The sequence below is a fragment of the Acomys russatus genome, chromosome 6, assembly GCF_903995435.1.
Source record: "Acomys russatus chromosome 6, mAcoRus1.1, whole genome shotgun sequence".
Lineage (NCBI taxonomy): Eukaryota > Metazoa > Chordata > Mammalia > Rodentia > Muridae > Acomys > Acomys russatus.
In genome coordinates, this window is record NC_067142.1 from 61,892,708 (window position 1) to 61,905,091 (window position 12,384).

General features: G+C 47.9%; 1 protein-coding gene and 1 pseudogene across 2 annotated transcripts; both read left to right on the top strand.

Moving 5' to 3' along the window:
* On the top strand, window positions 1-11,534 carry Creg1 (cellular repressor of E1A stimulated genes 1). 2 transcript variants are annotated; one of them, XM_051147771.1, is made up of 4 exons: window positions 2-384; window positions 5,152-5,271; window positions 6,373-6,557; window positions 11,212-11,534. In XM_051147771.1, exons 1-4 carry the CDS (start codon window positions 31-33, stop codon window positions 11,246-11,248), a joined length of 696 nt encoding a protein of 231 aa, XP_051003728.1. In that variant the 5' UTR covers window positions 2-30; the 3' UTR covers window positions 11,249-11,534. The 2 variants fall into 2 exon arrangements, with proteins under 2 accessions (XP_051003729.1, XP_051003728.1); XM_051147772.1 differs by lacking the exon at window positions 11,212-11,534 and having other exon boundaries at window positions 1-384; window positions 6,373-6,561.
* LOC127190639 (cytochrome c oxidase subunit 7C, mitochondrial-like) lies at window positions 10,803-11,205 on the top strand (annotated as a pseudogene).
* Window positions 11,535-12,384: the final 850 nt, after the last annotated feature.

Here is a 12,384-nt window from a genome sequence, read left to right on the forward strand (position 1 = left end):
TCGCCGGGCAGAAGCTCTGGAGACACCGTAATGGCTGTTCGTGATCCTGGGCCCGCGCGCTCCCTGCTGGTTGCCCTTCTGGCGCCCGCGCTGGTGGCACTACTGGTGTCGCCGGCCTGGGGTCGCGGAGGCCAGGACCACGGGGACTGGGACGTGGACAGGCGACTGCCTCCGCTGCCACCCCGCGAAGATGCAGCGCGCGTGGCCCGTTTCGTGACGCACGTCTCGGACTGGGGCTCGCTGGCCACTATCTCCACGATAGAGGCGGTGCGCGGCAGGTCCTTTGCGAACATCATCTCATTCAGTGACGGTCCCCCGGGCGCAGGCAGCGGCGTGCCCTACATGTACATGAGTCCACTGATGCAGCTAGTGAGCGATCTGCAGGTGAGCGGGAGCGTCGCGCGGTTCCCCAGGCCGGGCACTGAGGGCCTGGCAGCCCACGGGCAGATCAAGGAACCGAGCCTCTCAAGTTTAGCTGGCCACAGAGATCGTGGGTCTCAGAGATAAGAATTTTGAACCCAGCTGAGACAGCTGTCTTCTGGCTGGCGCTGGCTGGGCGGAGATTGTAGCCTCCCAGATATTGGGCAACTACCAGGAAGTTTCTACTTGCCCCTGATACCTGTCTGAGGGCTTGGGGGTAAATTCTCTGCCAGTACCAGGAACACTTCACATCTTTCAAAATGTCATGCGTCATCTTAAGGCATGAACTAGACACTTGCTATTTACAAAGCATACATAGTGTTGCATAGTTAAGCATTTGGCTTATGTGACTTCAGAGTTTCTCTTCCCTGTCTCTGCAGAACTTTCCTATCAGCTGTGGGAAACTAATACACAACACTATGGTGGTTAGTTGGTTCTTTGGGCTCCCTAAGCGTCCCGGTCCCAATAGAGATCTTTGGATCAGGGTTCTTAGCTTGCAACTTGGGTGAAAAACAGCCTGAGAGGGAAGGGGCCACACAGGTGCCCAGAAATGAAACCTGACTTGGTGGAGCTTCTTTGTGGCAAACCTCGGGCGGGGAAGGGGGGGGGGAGCGCGGGGAGGCGGGGGGGGGGGGGGGGGGGGGGGGGGGCGAGGAGGAGGGGGCCAGTGTAGTAGTAAAAGTGAGATGAGAGAAAATGATGTTTTAGTCAAGGCCTTGTGACAAGTGCTGAGAGCCTTTCGGATGAAACCATTTCCATTCATTGTTTCTTGTAGCAACTCTTAGAAGTCGGTTTGACTAATCTCATTTTATGGATGATGATGTGAGGTAGAGTAATTGTGCAAAGCCAGGGGTCAATCCTAGTTCACCTCAGATCCACCTGACTTGAAAACATGGGCCGTATGGGACCCATGAACCAGGGACCAGTTTCCTTTAGCCTACACAGGGTTCTGTTTTGTCCTAAACGAGTTTAAATTAGTTACTACCTTTTAAAACTGCCACCGTAGGGGCTGGGGAAATAGCCCAACTAGTATAGTACTTGCCATGTGGGCATGAGGACTTGTGTTTGAATCTCAGCACCCTTGTTCAGCGAGCCTAGCTGAGCAGTGAGCTTCAGACCCCAGGGAGAGACCCTGTCTCAAAAAACAAGTTGGATGGCTCCAGCTTCTGAGAAGTGACGTCCAAAGTTGACCTCTGGCTGCATCATACAGTCATTAATATGCATGTGCCTGTATTGAACCTGCTCCCCCCCCTACACACACACACACACACACACACACACACACACACACACACACACGGTAAATAACAAGTAAGTAGAATTTGTACTCTAAAAGTTTAAGCTTTTTTAAAGATTTATTTATTTATTATATATACATAATGCATATGTAGCTCTGGCTACACGTACACCTGCAAGCCAGAAGAGGGCGTCAGATCACATATGGTTGCTGGGCATTGAACACAGGACTTCTGGAGGAGCAGTCAGTGCCCAGTGCCCCTAACCTCTGAGCCATCTCTCCAGCCCTAAAATTTTAAGTTTCTAACTTTTTGTTTTTGTTGTTTTGTTTTGTCTTTGTTTTTCAAGACAGGGTTTCTCTGTGTAACAGCTCTGGCTGTCCTGGAACTTGCTCTGTAGTCCTAGAACTCATGGAGAGCCACCTGCCTCTGCCTCCTGAGTGCTGGGATTAAAGGCCTGCACCACCACCGCCTGGCCCTAACTCTTCTTGAAAAGCACAGAAGACCTAGCAGCACTGACAGTGGGGCTGCGGCTGTATTTTCTAAGAAACAAAAGAAATAGAAGCTGCTGCCCGCTCCAGCCCACTTCACTCCTTTAGGGATCTGCTGCCCACATGCTCTCTCTGCTCCAGCAGTGGCACTCAACTGACCCACAGATCACTAGCAAGCCATTTCATCCTAGAACAATGCCCTCTGCTCCCCCAGCCCCCACTGATGATTCTAATGGGTGGGTGGGGGGGGGGTGGAGCAGATTAAGGGTCACCGCTACACGTGTGATCTTATTTATATTTGTGAGGTGTCTAGGGAGCTGTGGTAACATCCTCACTGCAGAAAAGGGGGCACCGAGATTGAGAGATATGGGGGCTCACCTGTGACCAACAAGCTAATGGCCACCAGGAAGGGCTTAACCAATACTGCCTGCCACTGCCCAAGAGTCACCTGCTGAGCTTCAAACCCTGGGTGTCAGGCCTGGGGAGATGGCTCATCAGGAAAAGACATGCAAATGCCAAGGGTTGAGATTCCCTAGCACCCACGTGAAAAACCAGCTGGACTGCCTGCAAGCCCAGTGCTTGGCAAATGGAGACAGGGAGTCCCCAACAAGCTATTGAGTTCAGGGTTGAGCAAAAACAAAACAAAAGGGGGGAAAAACCCTGCCTTAGTAAATAGAATTGATTAAGGAAGACATCCAGTGTCAACCTCTGCCTTCCACACCTACATCTGCCCACTTACATGGAAACACAAACACACACACACACCACACACACACACACACACACACACAAACACACCACACACACACAAACACACACACCCACAAACACACCACACACACACACAAACACATCACACACAAACACATCACACACACACACAAACACACCACACACCACACACACACACACACAGAGTAAAATAAACAAAACCTTGGGTATAGATTGGCACCAGGAACCAGCACTTTAGTAAACTCTGCAGAAGAGTTTGGAAAACACTGCTTGAGGATGGCCTGCAAAATCCAATGTAGACACCTGAATTTGCCTCCTCCCCAGCTCCTCCGTTCCTCGGCTTTCCTGGTGCGCTGACTTTCTCTATAATGTCTCTCCCTGTTCTGTGTAGCACAGTCCTCTTTCCCCCTGCCTTAATACATTTTCCTACTTCTGTTCTGATCTTATGTCCGATTTCAACCAGGTCTTAAGTTCACAAGGCAGAAGCCATACCTGGGCTGTCTCCCTTGTTTTCTCTCTTGGGGAGGTAGGGGGCATTCTCCTCCTTGCCTAACTAAAGGCTTGAAGACAGCAAATATTTTCGCTAGGGCTTCAGGTATGCACCATCATTCCAGTAAGATTGACAGTAGTAGCTGCCTATCTGTGTGTGTGTGTGTGTGTGTGTGTGTGTGTGTGTGTGTGTGTGTGTATTCATGTGGATGGAGGGGCTCTCATGGGCCAGACATTGGATCCTTTGGAGCTGAACTTACACGTGATTGTGAGCCACTAGATGTTGGTGCTGGGGACCGAACGTGGGCCTTTGGGAGAGCAGTATATGCTCTTACCTGCTGAGCCCTTCCTTTTTGCCTGAGAGCGAGAGTCTCTAGGACTCTGGTTTTGATGGGTCTTTGTGAGGTGGCAAAGTTTCTCCACAAAAACACTTGCAGTGAATGCATTTGTGGGTTCGCAGTTATCCGGAACAATGCTGGGTTCTGGGGAGAAATGAACGAGGCATCTCTTTGCCTTTGTGTTTTGAAGGCAAAAACAAGGAATCTCTTGTTACAAGAGGAATAAGCAACTTCTCCCTTTTTGAGATCACATGACAGTTTCTGCAGTTGTAAGATAACCATGTAGCAATGACTCAACTACTTTTTTGTTTAAGTTATATATTTAGGGTGTTGGAGCACCTAGGCTTTATTCTTGTTGTTGTTTTGTTTTTAATTAGAGCTTAACCCTGTAGATATCTCAGTGAGGACTCTCACCAGCCTTGGTCTGGGGATACTTTATTTATAATTCTGTTAAGTATGTAACTGATAAGAGCAGATAGGCTAAAACATTCCCCATAGTTTGTTAATTTAAAACATGACAACACCTCAAGCCAGGCGTGGTGCCACACACCTTTAATTCCAGCACTCAGGAGGCAGAGGCAGGCGAATCGCTGTGAGTTCAAGCCCAGTCTGGTCTACGAAGTGAGTTAGGACAGTCAAGGCTTGTAGGCTCAATTTTCTTAACCAATATATTTTATTAACAACCTAGTAACTGAGCATACATCACTTATAACCCAACTAACTGAAACATAGGAAATGAGGATTAAAGCACAATAACAAAATCTTAAGGATATCAGTTCCAAGGAATGATTCTCCTGGCGTAGTCAGCAGGATTTCTTCTGCTGGAACCTGGAATAACCAGAACCCAGAACCTCAGCAGGAGCTGGAGCCCCAAAGCCTTCCCTCGAGTGGTTCTCTCTAGGAGCATTTCAAAGTGGAGCGATGAACAGCCAAAACTATCCCAAGTCTCCAAAAGGCCCCGCCTCCAGTTCTGGGCTTATTTATATATCTTCTCCCAGAGTCTGTTCATGGGATCTTTTCAGCTGGCAACAATCAAGCTCCCACATGACGTGGTTGGTCTTTTAGTGGATTAATATCACCTGTTCTCTCATAAGACCGTTCTGATCCACACTTGGGATCCTAAAAAACAGGTTTATCTCTCCTTCAAAGGCTACACAGAGAAACCCTGTACTGAAAAACCAAAACCAAACCAAACCAAAACAAAAAAACCAAAAGAAAAAAACTACAACATGACACCTCTCCACCTCTTCATGAGGATTGGGACCGGTTTCTACCCATGGATTGTTTCCGCCCCCCTCCCACCCCCCGAGTGTGACGTGGCTTACAATTCACTGTTTCATGGAAGTATGACGCAGCTCCAGGGATAGTCAGACTGCAGATCATAAAGTTTATACCTCTTCAGAAACTGTATTTCACATGGAAGCATTTTCACTTTTCTCTCTTCAGGAAAATCCACAGGCTACGCTGACTCTGTCTTTAGCACAGACTGTCTACTGTAGGAAACAGGGGTTCGATCCCCAGAGTCCCCTCTGTGTTCATATAATGATGTCCGGAACTGTGACCAAGGTAAGTAGTCACTCCATGAAGAGAAATGGGCTAAAAGAACATGTTGGGACTAAAAACAAAGGAAGGAATCTTTGGAGAATAAAATGCAAGTGATTTGTGAGTGGGTGGATAAGAGTGTGTTCAAATACTCAGTGATTCCAAGAAAAAGGGCCTGTCCGGGGTCCGTCATGTAGGTGCCCATAAGGTTCTTATGGGCCAAAGGGCCTATGCTTTGGAGCCAAACAGATGTAACATCTGGAAGGCTCCTGTAGAAAAACGCTGTTGCTAAAAACCATCTGCTCATCCAGAACCATTGCTCTCTAGTTTCCCGTGGGCTTCCTGTTCCTGTGTCTGACACCAACAGGAATGTCTGTTACTAACTGCGAGTGTGTTTGGACTGTTTGGGATAGTGCCAGAGAGAAGCAGTTAAATAAAGTTGCAGGTACTGGGTATGGTGGCACTATGCCTTTAATCCTAGAACCCAGGAGGCAGGTCACCAGGAGGAGGCGAGTTCAAGGCCAGCCTATTCTACATAATGAGAGTTCCAGGACAACCAGGCATATGTAATGAGACCGGGTCTCAAAAGCAAACAATGAAACAGGAAAAAAAAAAGGTCTACAGAATGCCACTGGGCAGGTATCAAGTGCACCAACCTTATTACTGAGCCAGCCATTGGCATTCTGACCCTCATGACTTCCGGTTGGACATTCTCCGTTGGTGCATCTCTGTGGGTGGTGTCCCTAACTGGCAGAGGCAAGCAGGGGAATGACAAACGCTCCGGGATTCCACTGTGCTGCTTCCTGCACGTGCATCTAACCTGTGCTGGAACTCTCAGGCTCAGGTGACCTGACGGTACTTCTGGGCCATGTGCAATCATTGCTGAGCAACAGTGCTCAGGCCGCAGAGTGTTGTGTGCGTTATTATATTACACGGTTGAAGTCCTCGCTCTCTGTTTTCTTCAAGCCTCCCGTCTGCTCTTGAGTCTTGCCGATCAGGATTTGCGGCTGACTAGGTCCTCAGGCAGGGATTGTGGTGCGAGAGAGCTGCACTGCACCTTCTTAGCAAAGGGCAAAGGAACGAGTTGTCAGAATGGAGACTGTTTATCTCCTGTTTGTCCTTCAGGTGAATGAGACAGAAGCGGACTATGCAAAGAACGCGTTATTCCTTCGACACCCTGAGATGAAAACTTGGCCTCCCAGCCATAACTGGTTCTTTGCTAAGTTAAATATAACCAATATCTGGGTCTTGGACTACTTTGGTGGACCAAAAGTCGTGACACCCGAAGAATATTTTAATGTCACACTGCAGTAAGTAATTATACATTGTTCAACTCTGCAGCATTGCTGCTTTCCCCAGAAGCACTCAGCCTCCCGAGGCACAGACCCTGCTAGGATCGCCTCAAAATAATAAAAATACACGGGATTACAAAAGATGCCAGGCATAGTAGCTCACACCTTTAATCCCAGCACTGGGGAGGCGAGGCAGGGGCAGGAGGAATCTTAATGAGTTCAAAACCAGCATTGTCTACATAGTGAGTTCTAGGATAGGCAGAGGGACATACTGAGATCTTGTCTCAAAAAACAAACAAAACAAAACAAAACTCAACCAACCTTCATCCCAGCACTCAGGAGGCAGAGGCAGGTGTGTCTCTTGAGTTCGAGGCCAGCCTGGTCTACACAGAGCGAGTTCCAGGATAGCCAAGGCTATACCGCCCTGTCTCAAATAACAAAAACAACAACAAAACAAAATAAGAATGAAACAAAAAAAAACCCAACCAACCAAACAAAAACAACATATCTATAAAATAGTTTTAAATGTGTAATACAGAATTGGTAAGCTTTTGAATCAGCATTAAGTAGAATGAGATCTAGTAAGGACACACCTGTAATCCTAGTCCTTGGGAGGCAGAGGCAAAAGGATTAGGAATTCAAGGCCAGCCCCAGCTACACAGTGAGGTTGAAAGCCAGCCTGGGTCACAGGAAACTGTTCCAAATGAAACAAACAAGGGGGACCCAGCAAGGAGCCTAAAACTCTCAAAGTAGGGGAGACTAGAGACTATATTTTTGACATTTACCACAAACCACAATTGTCACAATTGGAAGGATCTGTGATTTCTCTACTGCTGTTGGAAACAGTCACAGATACACTGTCACTTCTGTGGTTTGTCATCTGTAATCTTTGTTGAAGGAATAACAAATTTCAGTTAGAGCTCAATGAAAATGGGGGGCGAAATTCAATCCAAGTCATTGACTCGTCTCTGCCTGGGGCCTGGCTGTCAGGTTGAGAGCCGGTGTTAGGGCTGTCTTCATGGGACTACAGACAGAGTGATGACTTGGGATGACTCTTCCTAAGATCCAGACTTAGTGCTCTGGACCGTGCTTTCACATCTGCGTCTGAGCAGGTGACCCTATCCTGTCAGCAACACTGTGGGGAGATGTGGTTTATTCCTCTAGAGATAATGGAGTTGAGACCAGAGGAGCCACTCAGAGAAAGACAAAGAAGAGGAATAGAGGTGGAAGCTCAGCAACTGGGCCCTGGGGCTTGGGTGTGAATTTCAGCATTGCAAAAATAAGAATAATAAAATTTACCAAGGGCTGGAGACATAATTCAGTAGTCCATGGCCCTGGGTTTGATCCCCCACCCAGTATTATCTTGTCTAGAAATAGAGGACAAGCCGTGTCTAAAGATGGACCAGGGCAGGAAGAAGGGGGTGATCAGATGTAGAGTGAGGTCAAGGGTCAGAGGGCAGAATGGGAGGGACTGGAGTGTTTCCTAAGCAACACTAGGATCTTGCAATATATGACCTCTGCAAGCCCGAGGGGTGATGGTGGCAACACTAACAATGGCAGCTGGAGTCTGCTGGGCTTGTCTTACTGGCCGGTGCTATGCTAATTGCTTCCTGTGCTTAGCTTAGGTTCTCCCCACACCCCAGGGAAGCAAGCACTGATTCCTAGGCTGAGAAATGAGGGCCTTGGTTAATGCCTATCAGCCAGGAGGTGGCAGTGCTGGGATTCAAATGCAAGGCATCCCAGGGGCTCCCCCTCTGCTCCCGTGATTCCTAGCCAGGTGCTGTAGCCGGGGCTGCCTCTCCAAGTTCATTTTTTAGTTCACTTATTGTATGTGACGCTCGACAGCTCTGTGAGGAGATGGGTGAGGCGACTAAGATAGATTGACATGTCAGATGAGTGAGAGTGGGTGCGGCGAAACAAAACAGCCGCTCCGTGGGTGAAAAGGGAAAAGTTTATTCTGAACTGCCAAGGCTGTCTCCAGGGAAAGCCAGGAGAATCGGCAGGGGAAAGATTTCCAGCATTTAATGGGAAGGTGAGAAAGCAGCTTGTGAGCTGGGTGAGGCTTGAGCAGGGACTGAGGTAGCTTAAGCCTAACACTGACCTTGTCAAGTTCTTAGGCACCACAGGCATATGTTAATGAGGGCCACAGGTTCTTCTTAGCAAGCTGGAACTTTCTTCAAGCCCCTCCACCCTAATCGGAGGAAATGGAGGCTTTTGTCTAAAAGCCCAACCACGGGAAAGGAATTTCTTGTTGGTCCAGACAACCTGCAGTTCTGGAGCTTAAATTCTTAGTGCTTATATATTCCTTGTTTTATTATATTAGGGGACAGCCCATGTGAACTGCCTCCCACCACCACTGTGCTTGCAAATTTTAACAGCAAAGCTCAGGGTTATTTTGTTTTCTTATTTCTGTATCCCGAGCAGGGCTGAGGGTGGTGTGTGGCCCATAGCAGGTGTTTGCAGGAGGAGAGGCAGTTGCTGATTGTCACCTGATTGAAACAAACACTTTCAAAATGTCAGAGGAAAGAATCCAGTCATCCCAGCATTGATTGTTCTGCCATGTCCGAGGGAGAAGAGGCATGGGGATGCTGACCCTCCTCTGGGCTGGCCAAGCACCATCCTTTATAGCACCGTGGAGGTAGCAATTGTGAGATTATTACCAGGCACCGCATTAGCAAGGAGAGTGACAGTAAGAATGATGGGCCTCTCTGTGAGTTTACCTTCCCGGGACATCACAATCTCCGAAGTGCAGTTATCTCTGTGTAAATAACATGCCCTGGGCAGTGCTTACTTTAATAACAAAATAAAATTATGTTTTCCCATAAGTCTCTGCTCCGAGTGAGTAAAATAGAGGCTCCCACTCTGTTATTGAAGACGGAGTAAGTGCTTTTCTGCAGCTCAAAGATAAGACAGAACCTTTGCTCTGGTTCTTAGGGGAGGATGGGAGACCAGGGCAAAGTATCCCTGCATCCCTACATCCCCGCCTTGGCAGTAAACTGCCCTGTCCCCAGATGTCTCTGGCCACCAGTTGTCACTTCAGAGTCTGTGAGTGAGACTTCCTCTAATAGCTCCACACTGCCCTTTGCTGCCAGAACTGAGTCACAGTCCGGGGAGCGTGCAGTTATATCTGTGAGGAGTGGGGCCTGTTCATTCTCAGGAACCACTAATGGGGTCCTCGTAGCATGCTGGAGTCTCTCCATGTTGGAGTCATCTTGCTTGGCTTGCCCATATCAGCCTCAGAAGATACTGGCACAGAGCCTTCTGCAGCTGATGGCTGCGTCACTTAAATGCCATCCTGAGAAAGAGTCCACACAGGGACCCCTCGGTTACAGCTGACATGAGACACAAACTAAATGCTTTGTGTTGTTGGGTTGCTAGACCAAGCCCGTCTGCTAATTTGCATGTGGAGTGAAGGCGTAAGCATTCTCATCCTGGAGGCAGCCATCCTTGGAACAGCTTTACGTCCTATCACCACAGAGCCTCAGCAGCAGCAGCAGGCTTGGACCAGGGTTCACCTTATCACCTGTAGCTCACTCATGTGTCTCCTACCAAGACAGACACTGAGAGAGGTCATGAATCACACACTTGAACCTTTACCTGGTGGTAGATTTCCTGGTTGGATGGTAACTCCAGCTGGGCCAGAAAGACAAACAAGGTCACCAACCGGCTGAGCCCAGTGTCATTGGCCAGTCACTCTTCTCCTGTTCTGATAGGCAGAGCCCCTTTTGTTTTGTAAAGGTTTTGGCTCCATTTTCCCTTTGTAAGAGAGAGTCTCGTGTATCCTAGGCTGGTCTAGAACTCTCTATGCAACCAAGGATAACCTTGAACTTCTGAAAGTCCTGACTTTACCTCTGAAGTGCTGGGATTACGGATGTGAGCCATCTTGCTGAGTTTATCAAATCCAGAGTTTAGCGATTACTAGGCAGGCACTCTCTCAACTGAACTACAAACCCAGCCCTGTTTTGTTTTGTTTTGAAATTTAAACCTTCAGAAATTCTTTTTTAAATGAGAGCCTGAGAGCTGCCATAGCAAATGGGTCTGTTAGCATCCCTGTGGCATTTGCTAAGGTGTCAGGTCATACGTGGAGAGGAAGGGAGCTTGCTAAAAAGGATTCTTGGTCCCTGTCTGGCACCGGGACTCGGGAGTACTGAAATTAACTTAAAATCTCTATCGTCTTTCCCGAGAATGAATGGCCATTTAAGACTGGCCAATCCACGCTGGATAGCAAGGTCGTGAAAAAAGGAGACTGTGGTGTTATGGCCATTTCTTCTGCCTTCGTTCTCTGCTTCTTGCTTCCAGCAGCACCATGTTGGGCCAGAGTCTCTGGAGGTTCAGGACCTCTGTGGTCCGTCACAGCCTCTATGAGAAGGGTCTGGGGAAGACTGCCATTGTCCATGGGAAACAAGTGGTGGTTCCTATCTATGGTGACCGTGAACTTCGGATCTGCATTTGCTACTCCTGTCTTTATAGTAAGGCACCAGCTACTTAAAAAATAAGGATATTTAATCCACCCCTTTAACAGGATGAAGGTTTAAGAGATGTGATCTGAAAACTGGGTTAAACTCTTGAACTCTTATAACTAGATACAATTGTAAACAAACTAATGGAAAAAAAAAAAAAGACTGGCCAATGCAGCTAATGAGATAATTCTTGCCTCTCTTTCCCTTTGCAGGTATGATGAACAGAACCACATCAGGGAAGTGCCTTAGATGACCTGTGCGCACTGACAGGGCTTGGCGCTGCTGTCTGGAACTTTCCAGGCTCCCAGCTGACTCTGCCTCCTGTCGGTCGGTCGATTTGTTTACAGCATGTGATCGGTTCCTAGACTGGGTCTCTTGGAAGATGTGGTTGCTGGATTTTAAAAATGTATTTCGAAGCCATTCGTTATAACCAAGGAAGTCTTCTTTCATCTGTTCCCGGTGGTTTTTCCTCAGTGGTGCCCATAGATGGGCAACATATATACCAGGTGTAGCTTGCCCACTGGGACTGGAGGTACAGAAGTAGGGGTGCTTTATCCTGATGGTCACTGTGCATGGAGGTATGCCCTCTTCACCCAGCTGCCTCCGATGCCTGGGCAGAGGGGCCTAGAGTAGGTAGGCCTGGGTAGAGCATGGGTCCCAGCTGCAGATTACCTGTGTGAATCCTTCAGAGGTGGCCAGTGATGACCACAGATGGAGTTTCCTATTCATGTCTGCTTGTGTGGCTGACCCAGCACAGGCAAAACTGTGGCTTCTGGACAACTCTCCAAAAGTCTTACTTTTTTTTTCTTTTTCTTTTTCTTCTTTCTTTTTTGTTTTTGCAAGACAGGGTTTCTGTTGGATAGTCCTGGCTGTCCTATAATTGTTTTGTAGACCAGGCTGGTCTCAAACTTACAATGTCTTACGTTCTAAAGTCATAGTTACCCAGAACAAAAGAAGTCAAAAAAGATTTTCCTGCATTCATTTATTCATTTTCATTCTAAGCAGACACAGTCTATTCATTCTTCATCATTCAAAACATACACACATGATGGGCTGAGGGTGTGGCCTGCTTGCTAGAGGGCTTGCCTAGCATGCATGGGGCCCTAGGTCTCTGTCCTCAGCACTGAATAAAGAAACAACACCCCCCCCCCAAATGATATTTGCATGAAAAGAGGATTGCAGGAAAAAAGTAATTTTGTATATGTTGGATTCTTTTTTTTTTTTTTGGCTGGCAGATTTAACACAGGCACCCACCTTAATCCCGGCCCTCTTCAGAGGTTCTCTATCTCAAAGCTCCTAGTGATGCTTCCTGAGCCATCTGTGGGGAATAACACGGTAACGTCGCATAAAACAAACAAGCCCCCAAAACCACGTTTCTGGGCTAT

Bases quoted from the DNA above. Each gene is read 5' to 3' on its own strand.
- Creg1 (XM_051147771.1), top strand. From the start codon at position 31: ATGGCTGTTCGTGATCCTGGGCCCGCGCGCTCCCTGCTGGTTGCCCTT. The intron at 385-5,151 runs GTGAGCGGGAGC...TTCTCTCTTCAG, and splicing joins AGCTAGTGAGCGATCTGCAG to GAAAATCCACAGGCTACGCT. The intron at 6,558-11,211 runs GTAAGTAATTAT...TTCCCTTTGCAG, and splicing joins TATTTTAATGTCACACTGCA to GTATGATGAACAGAACCACA.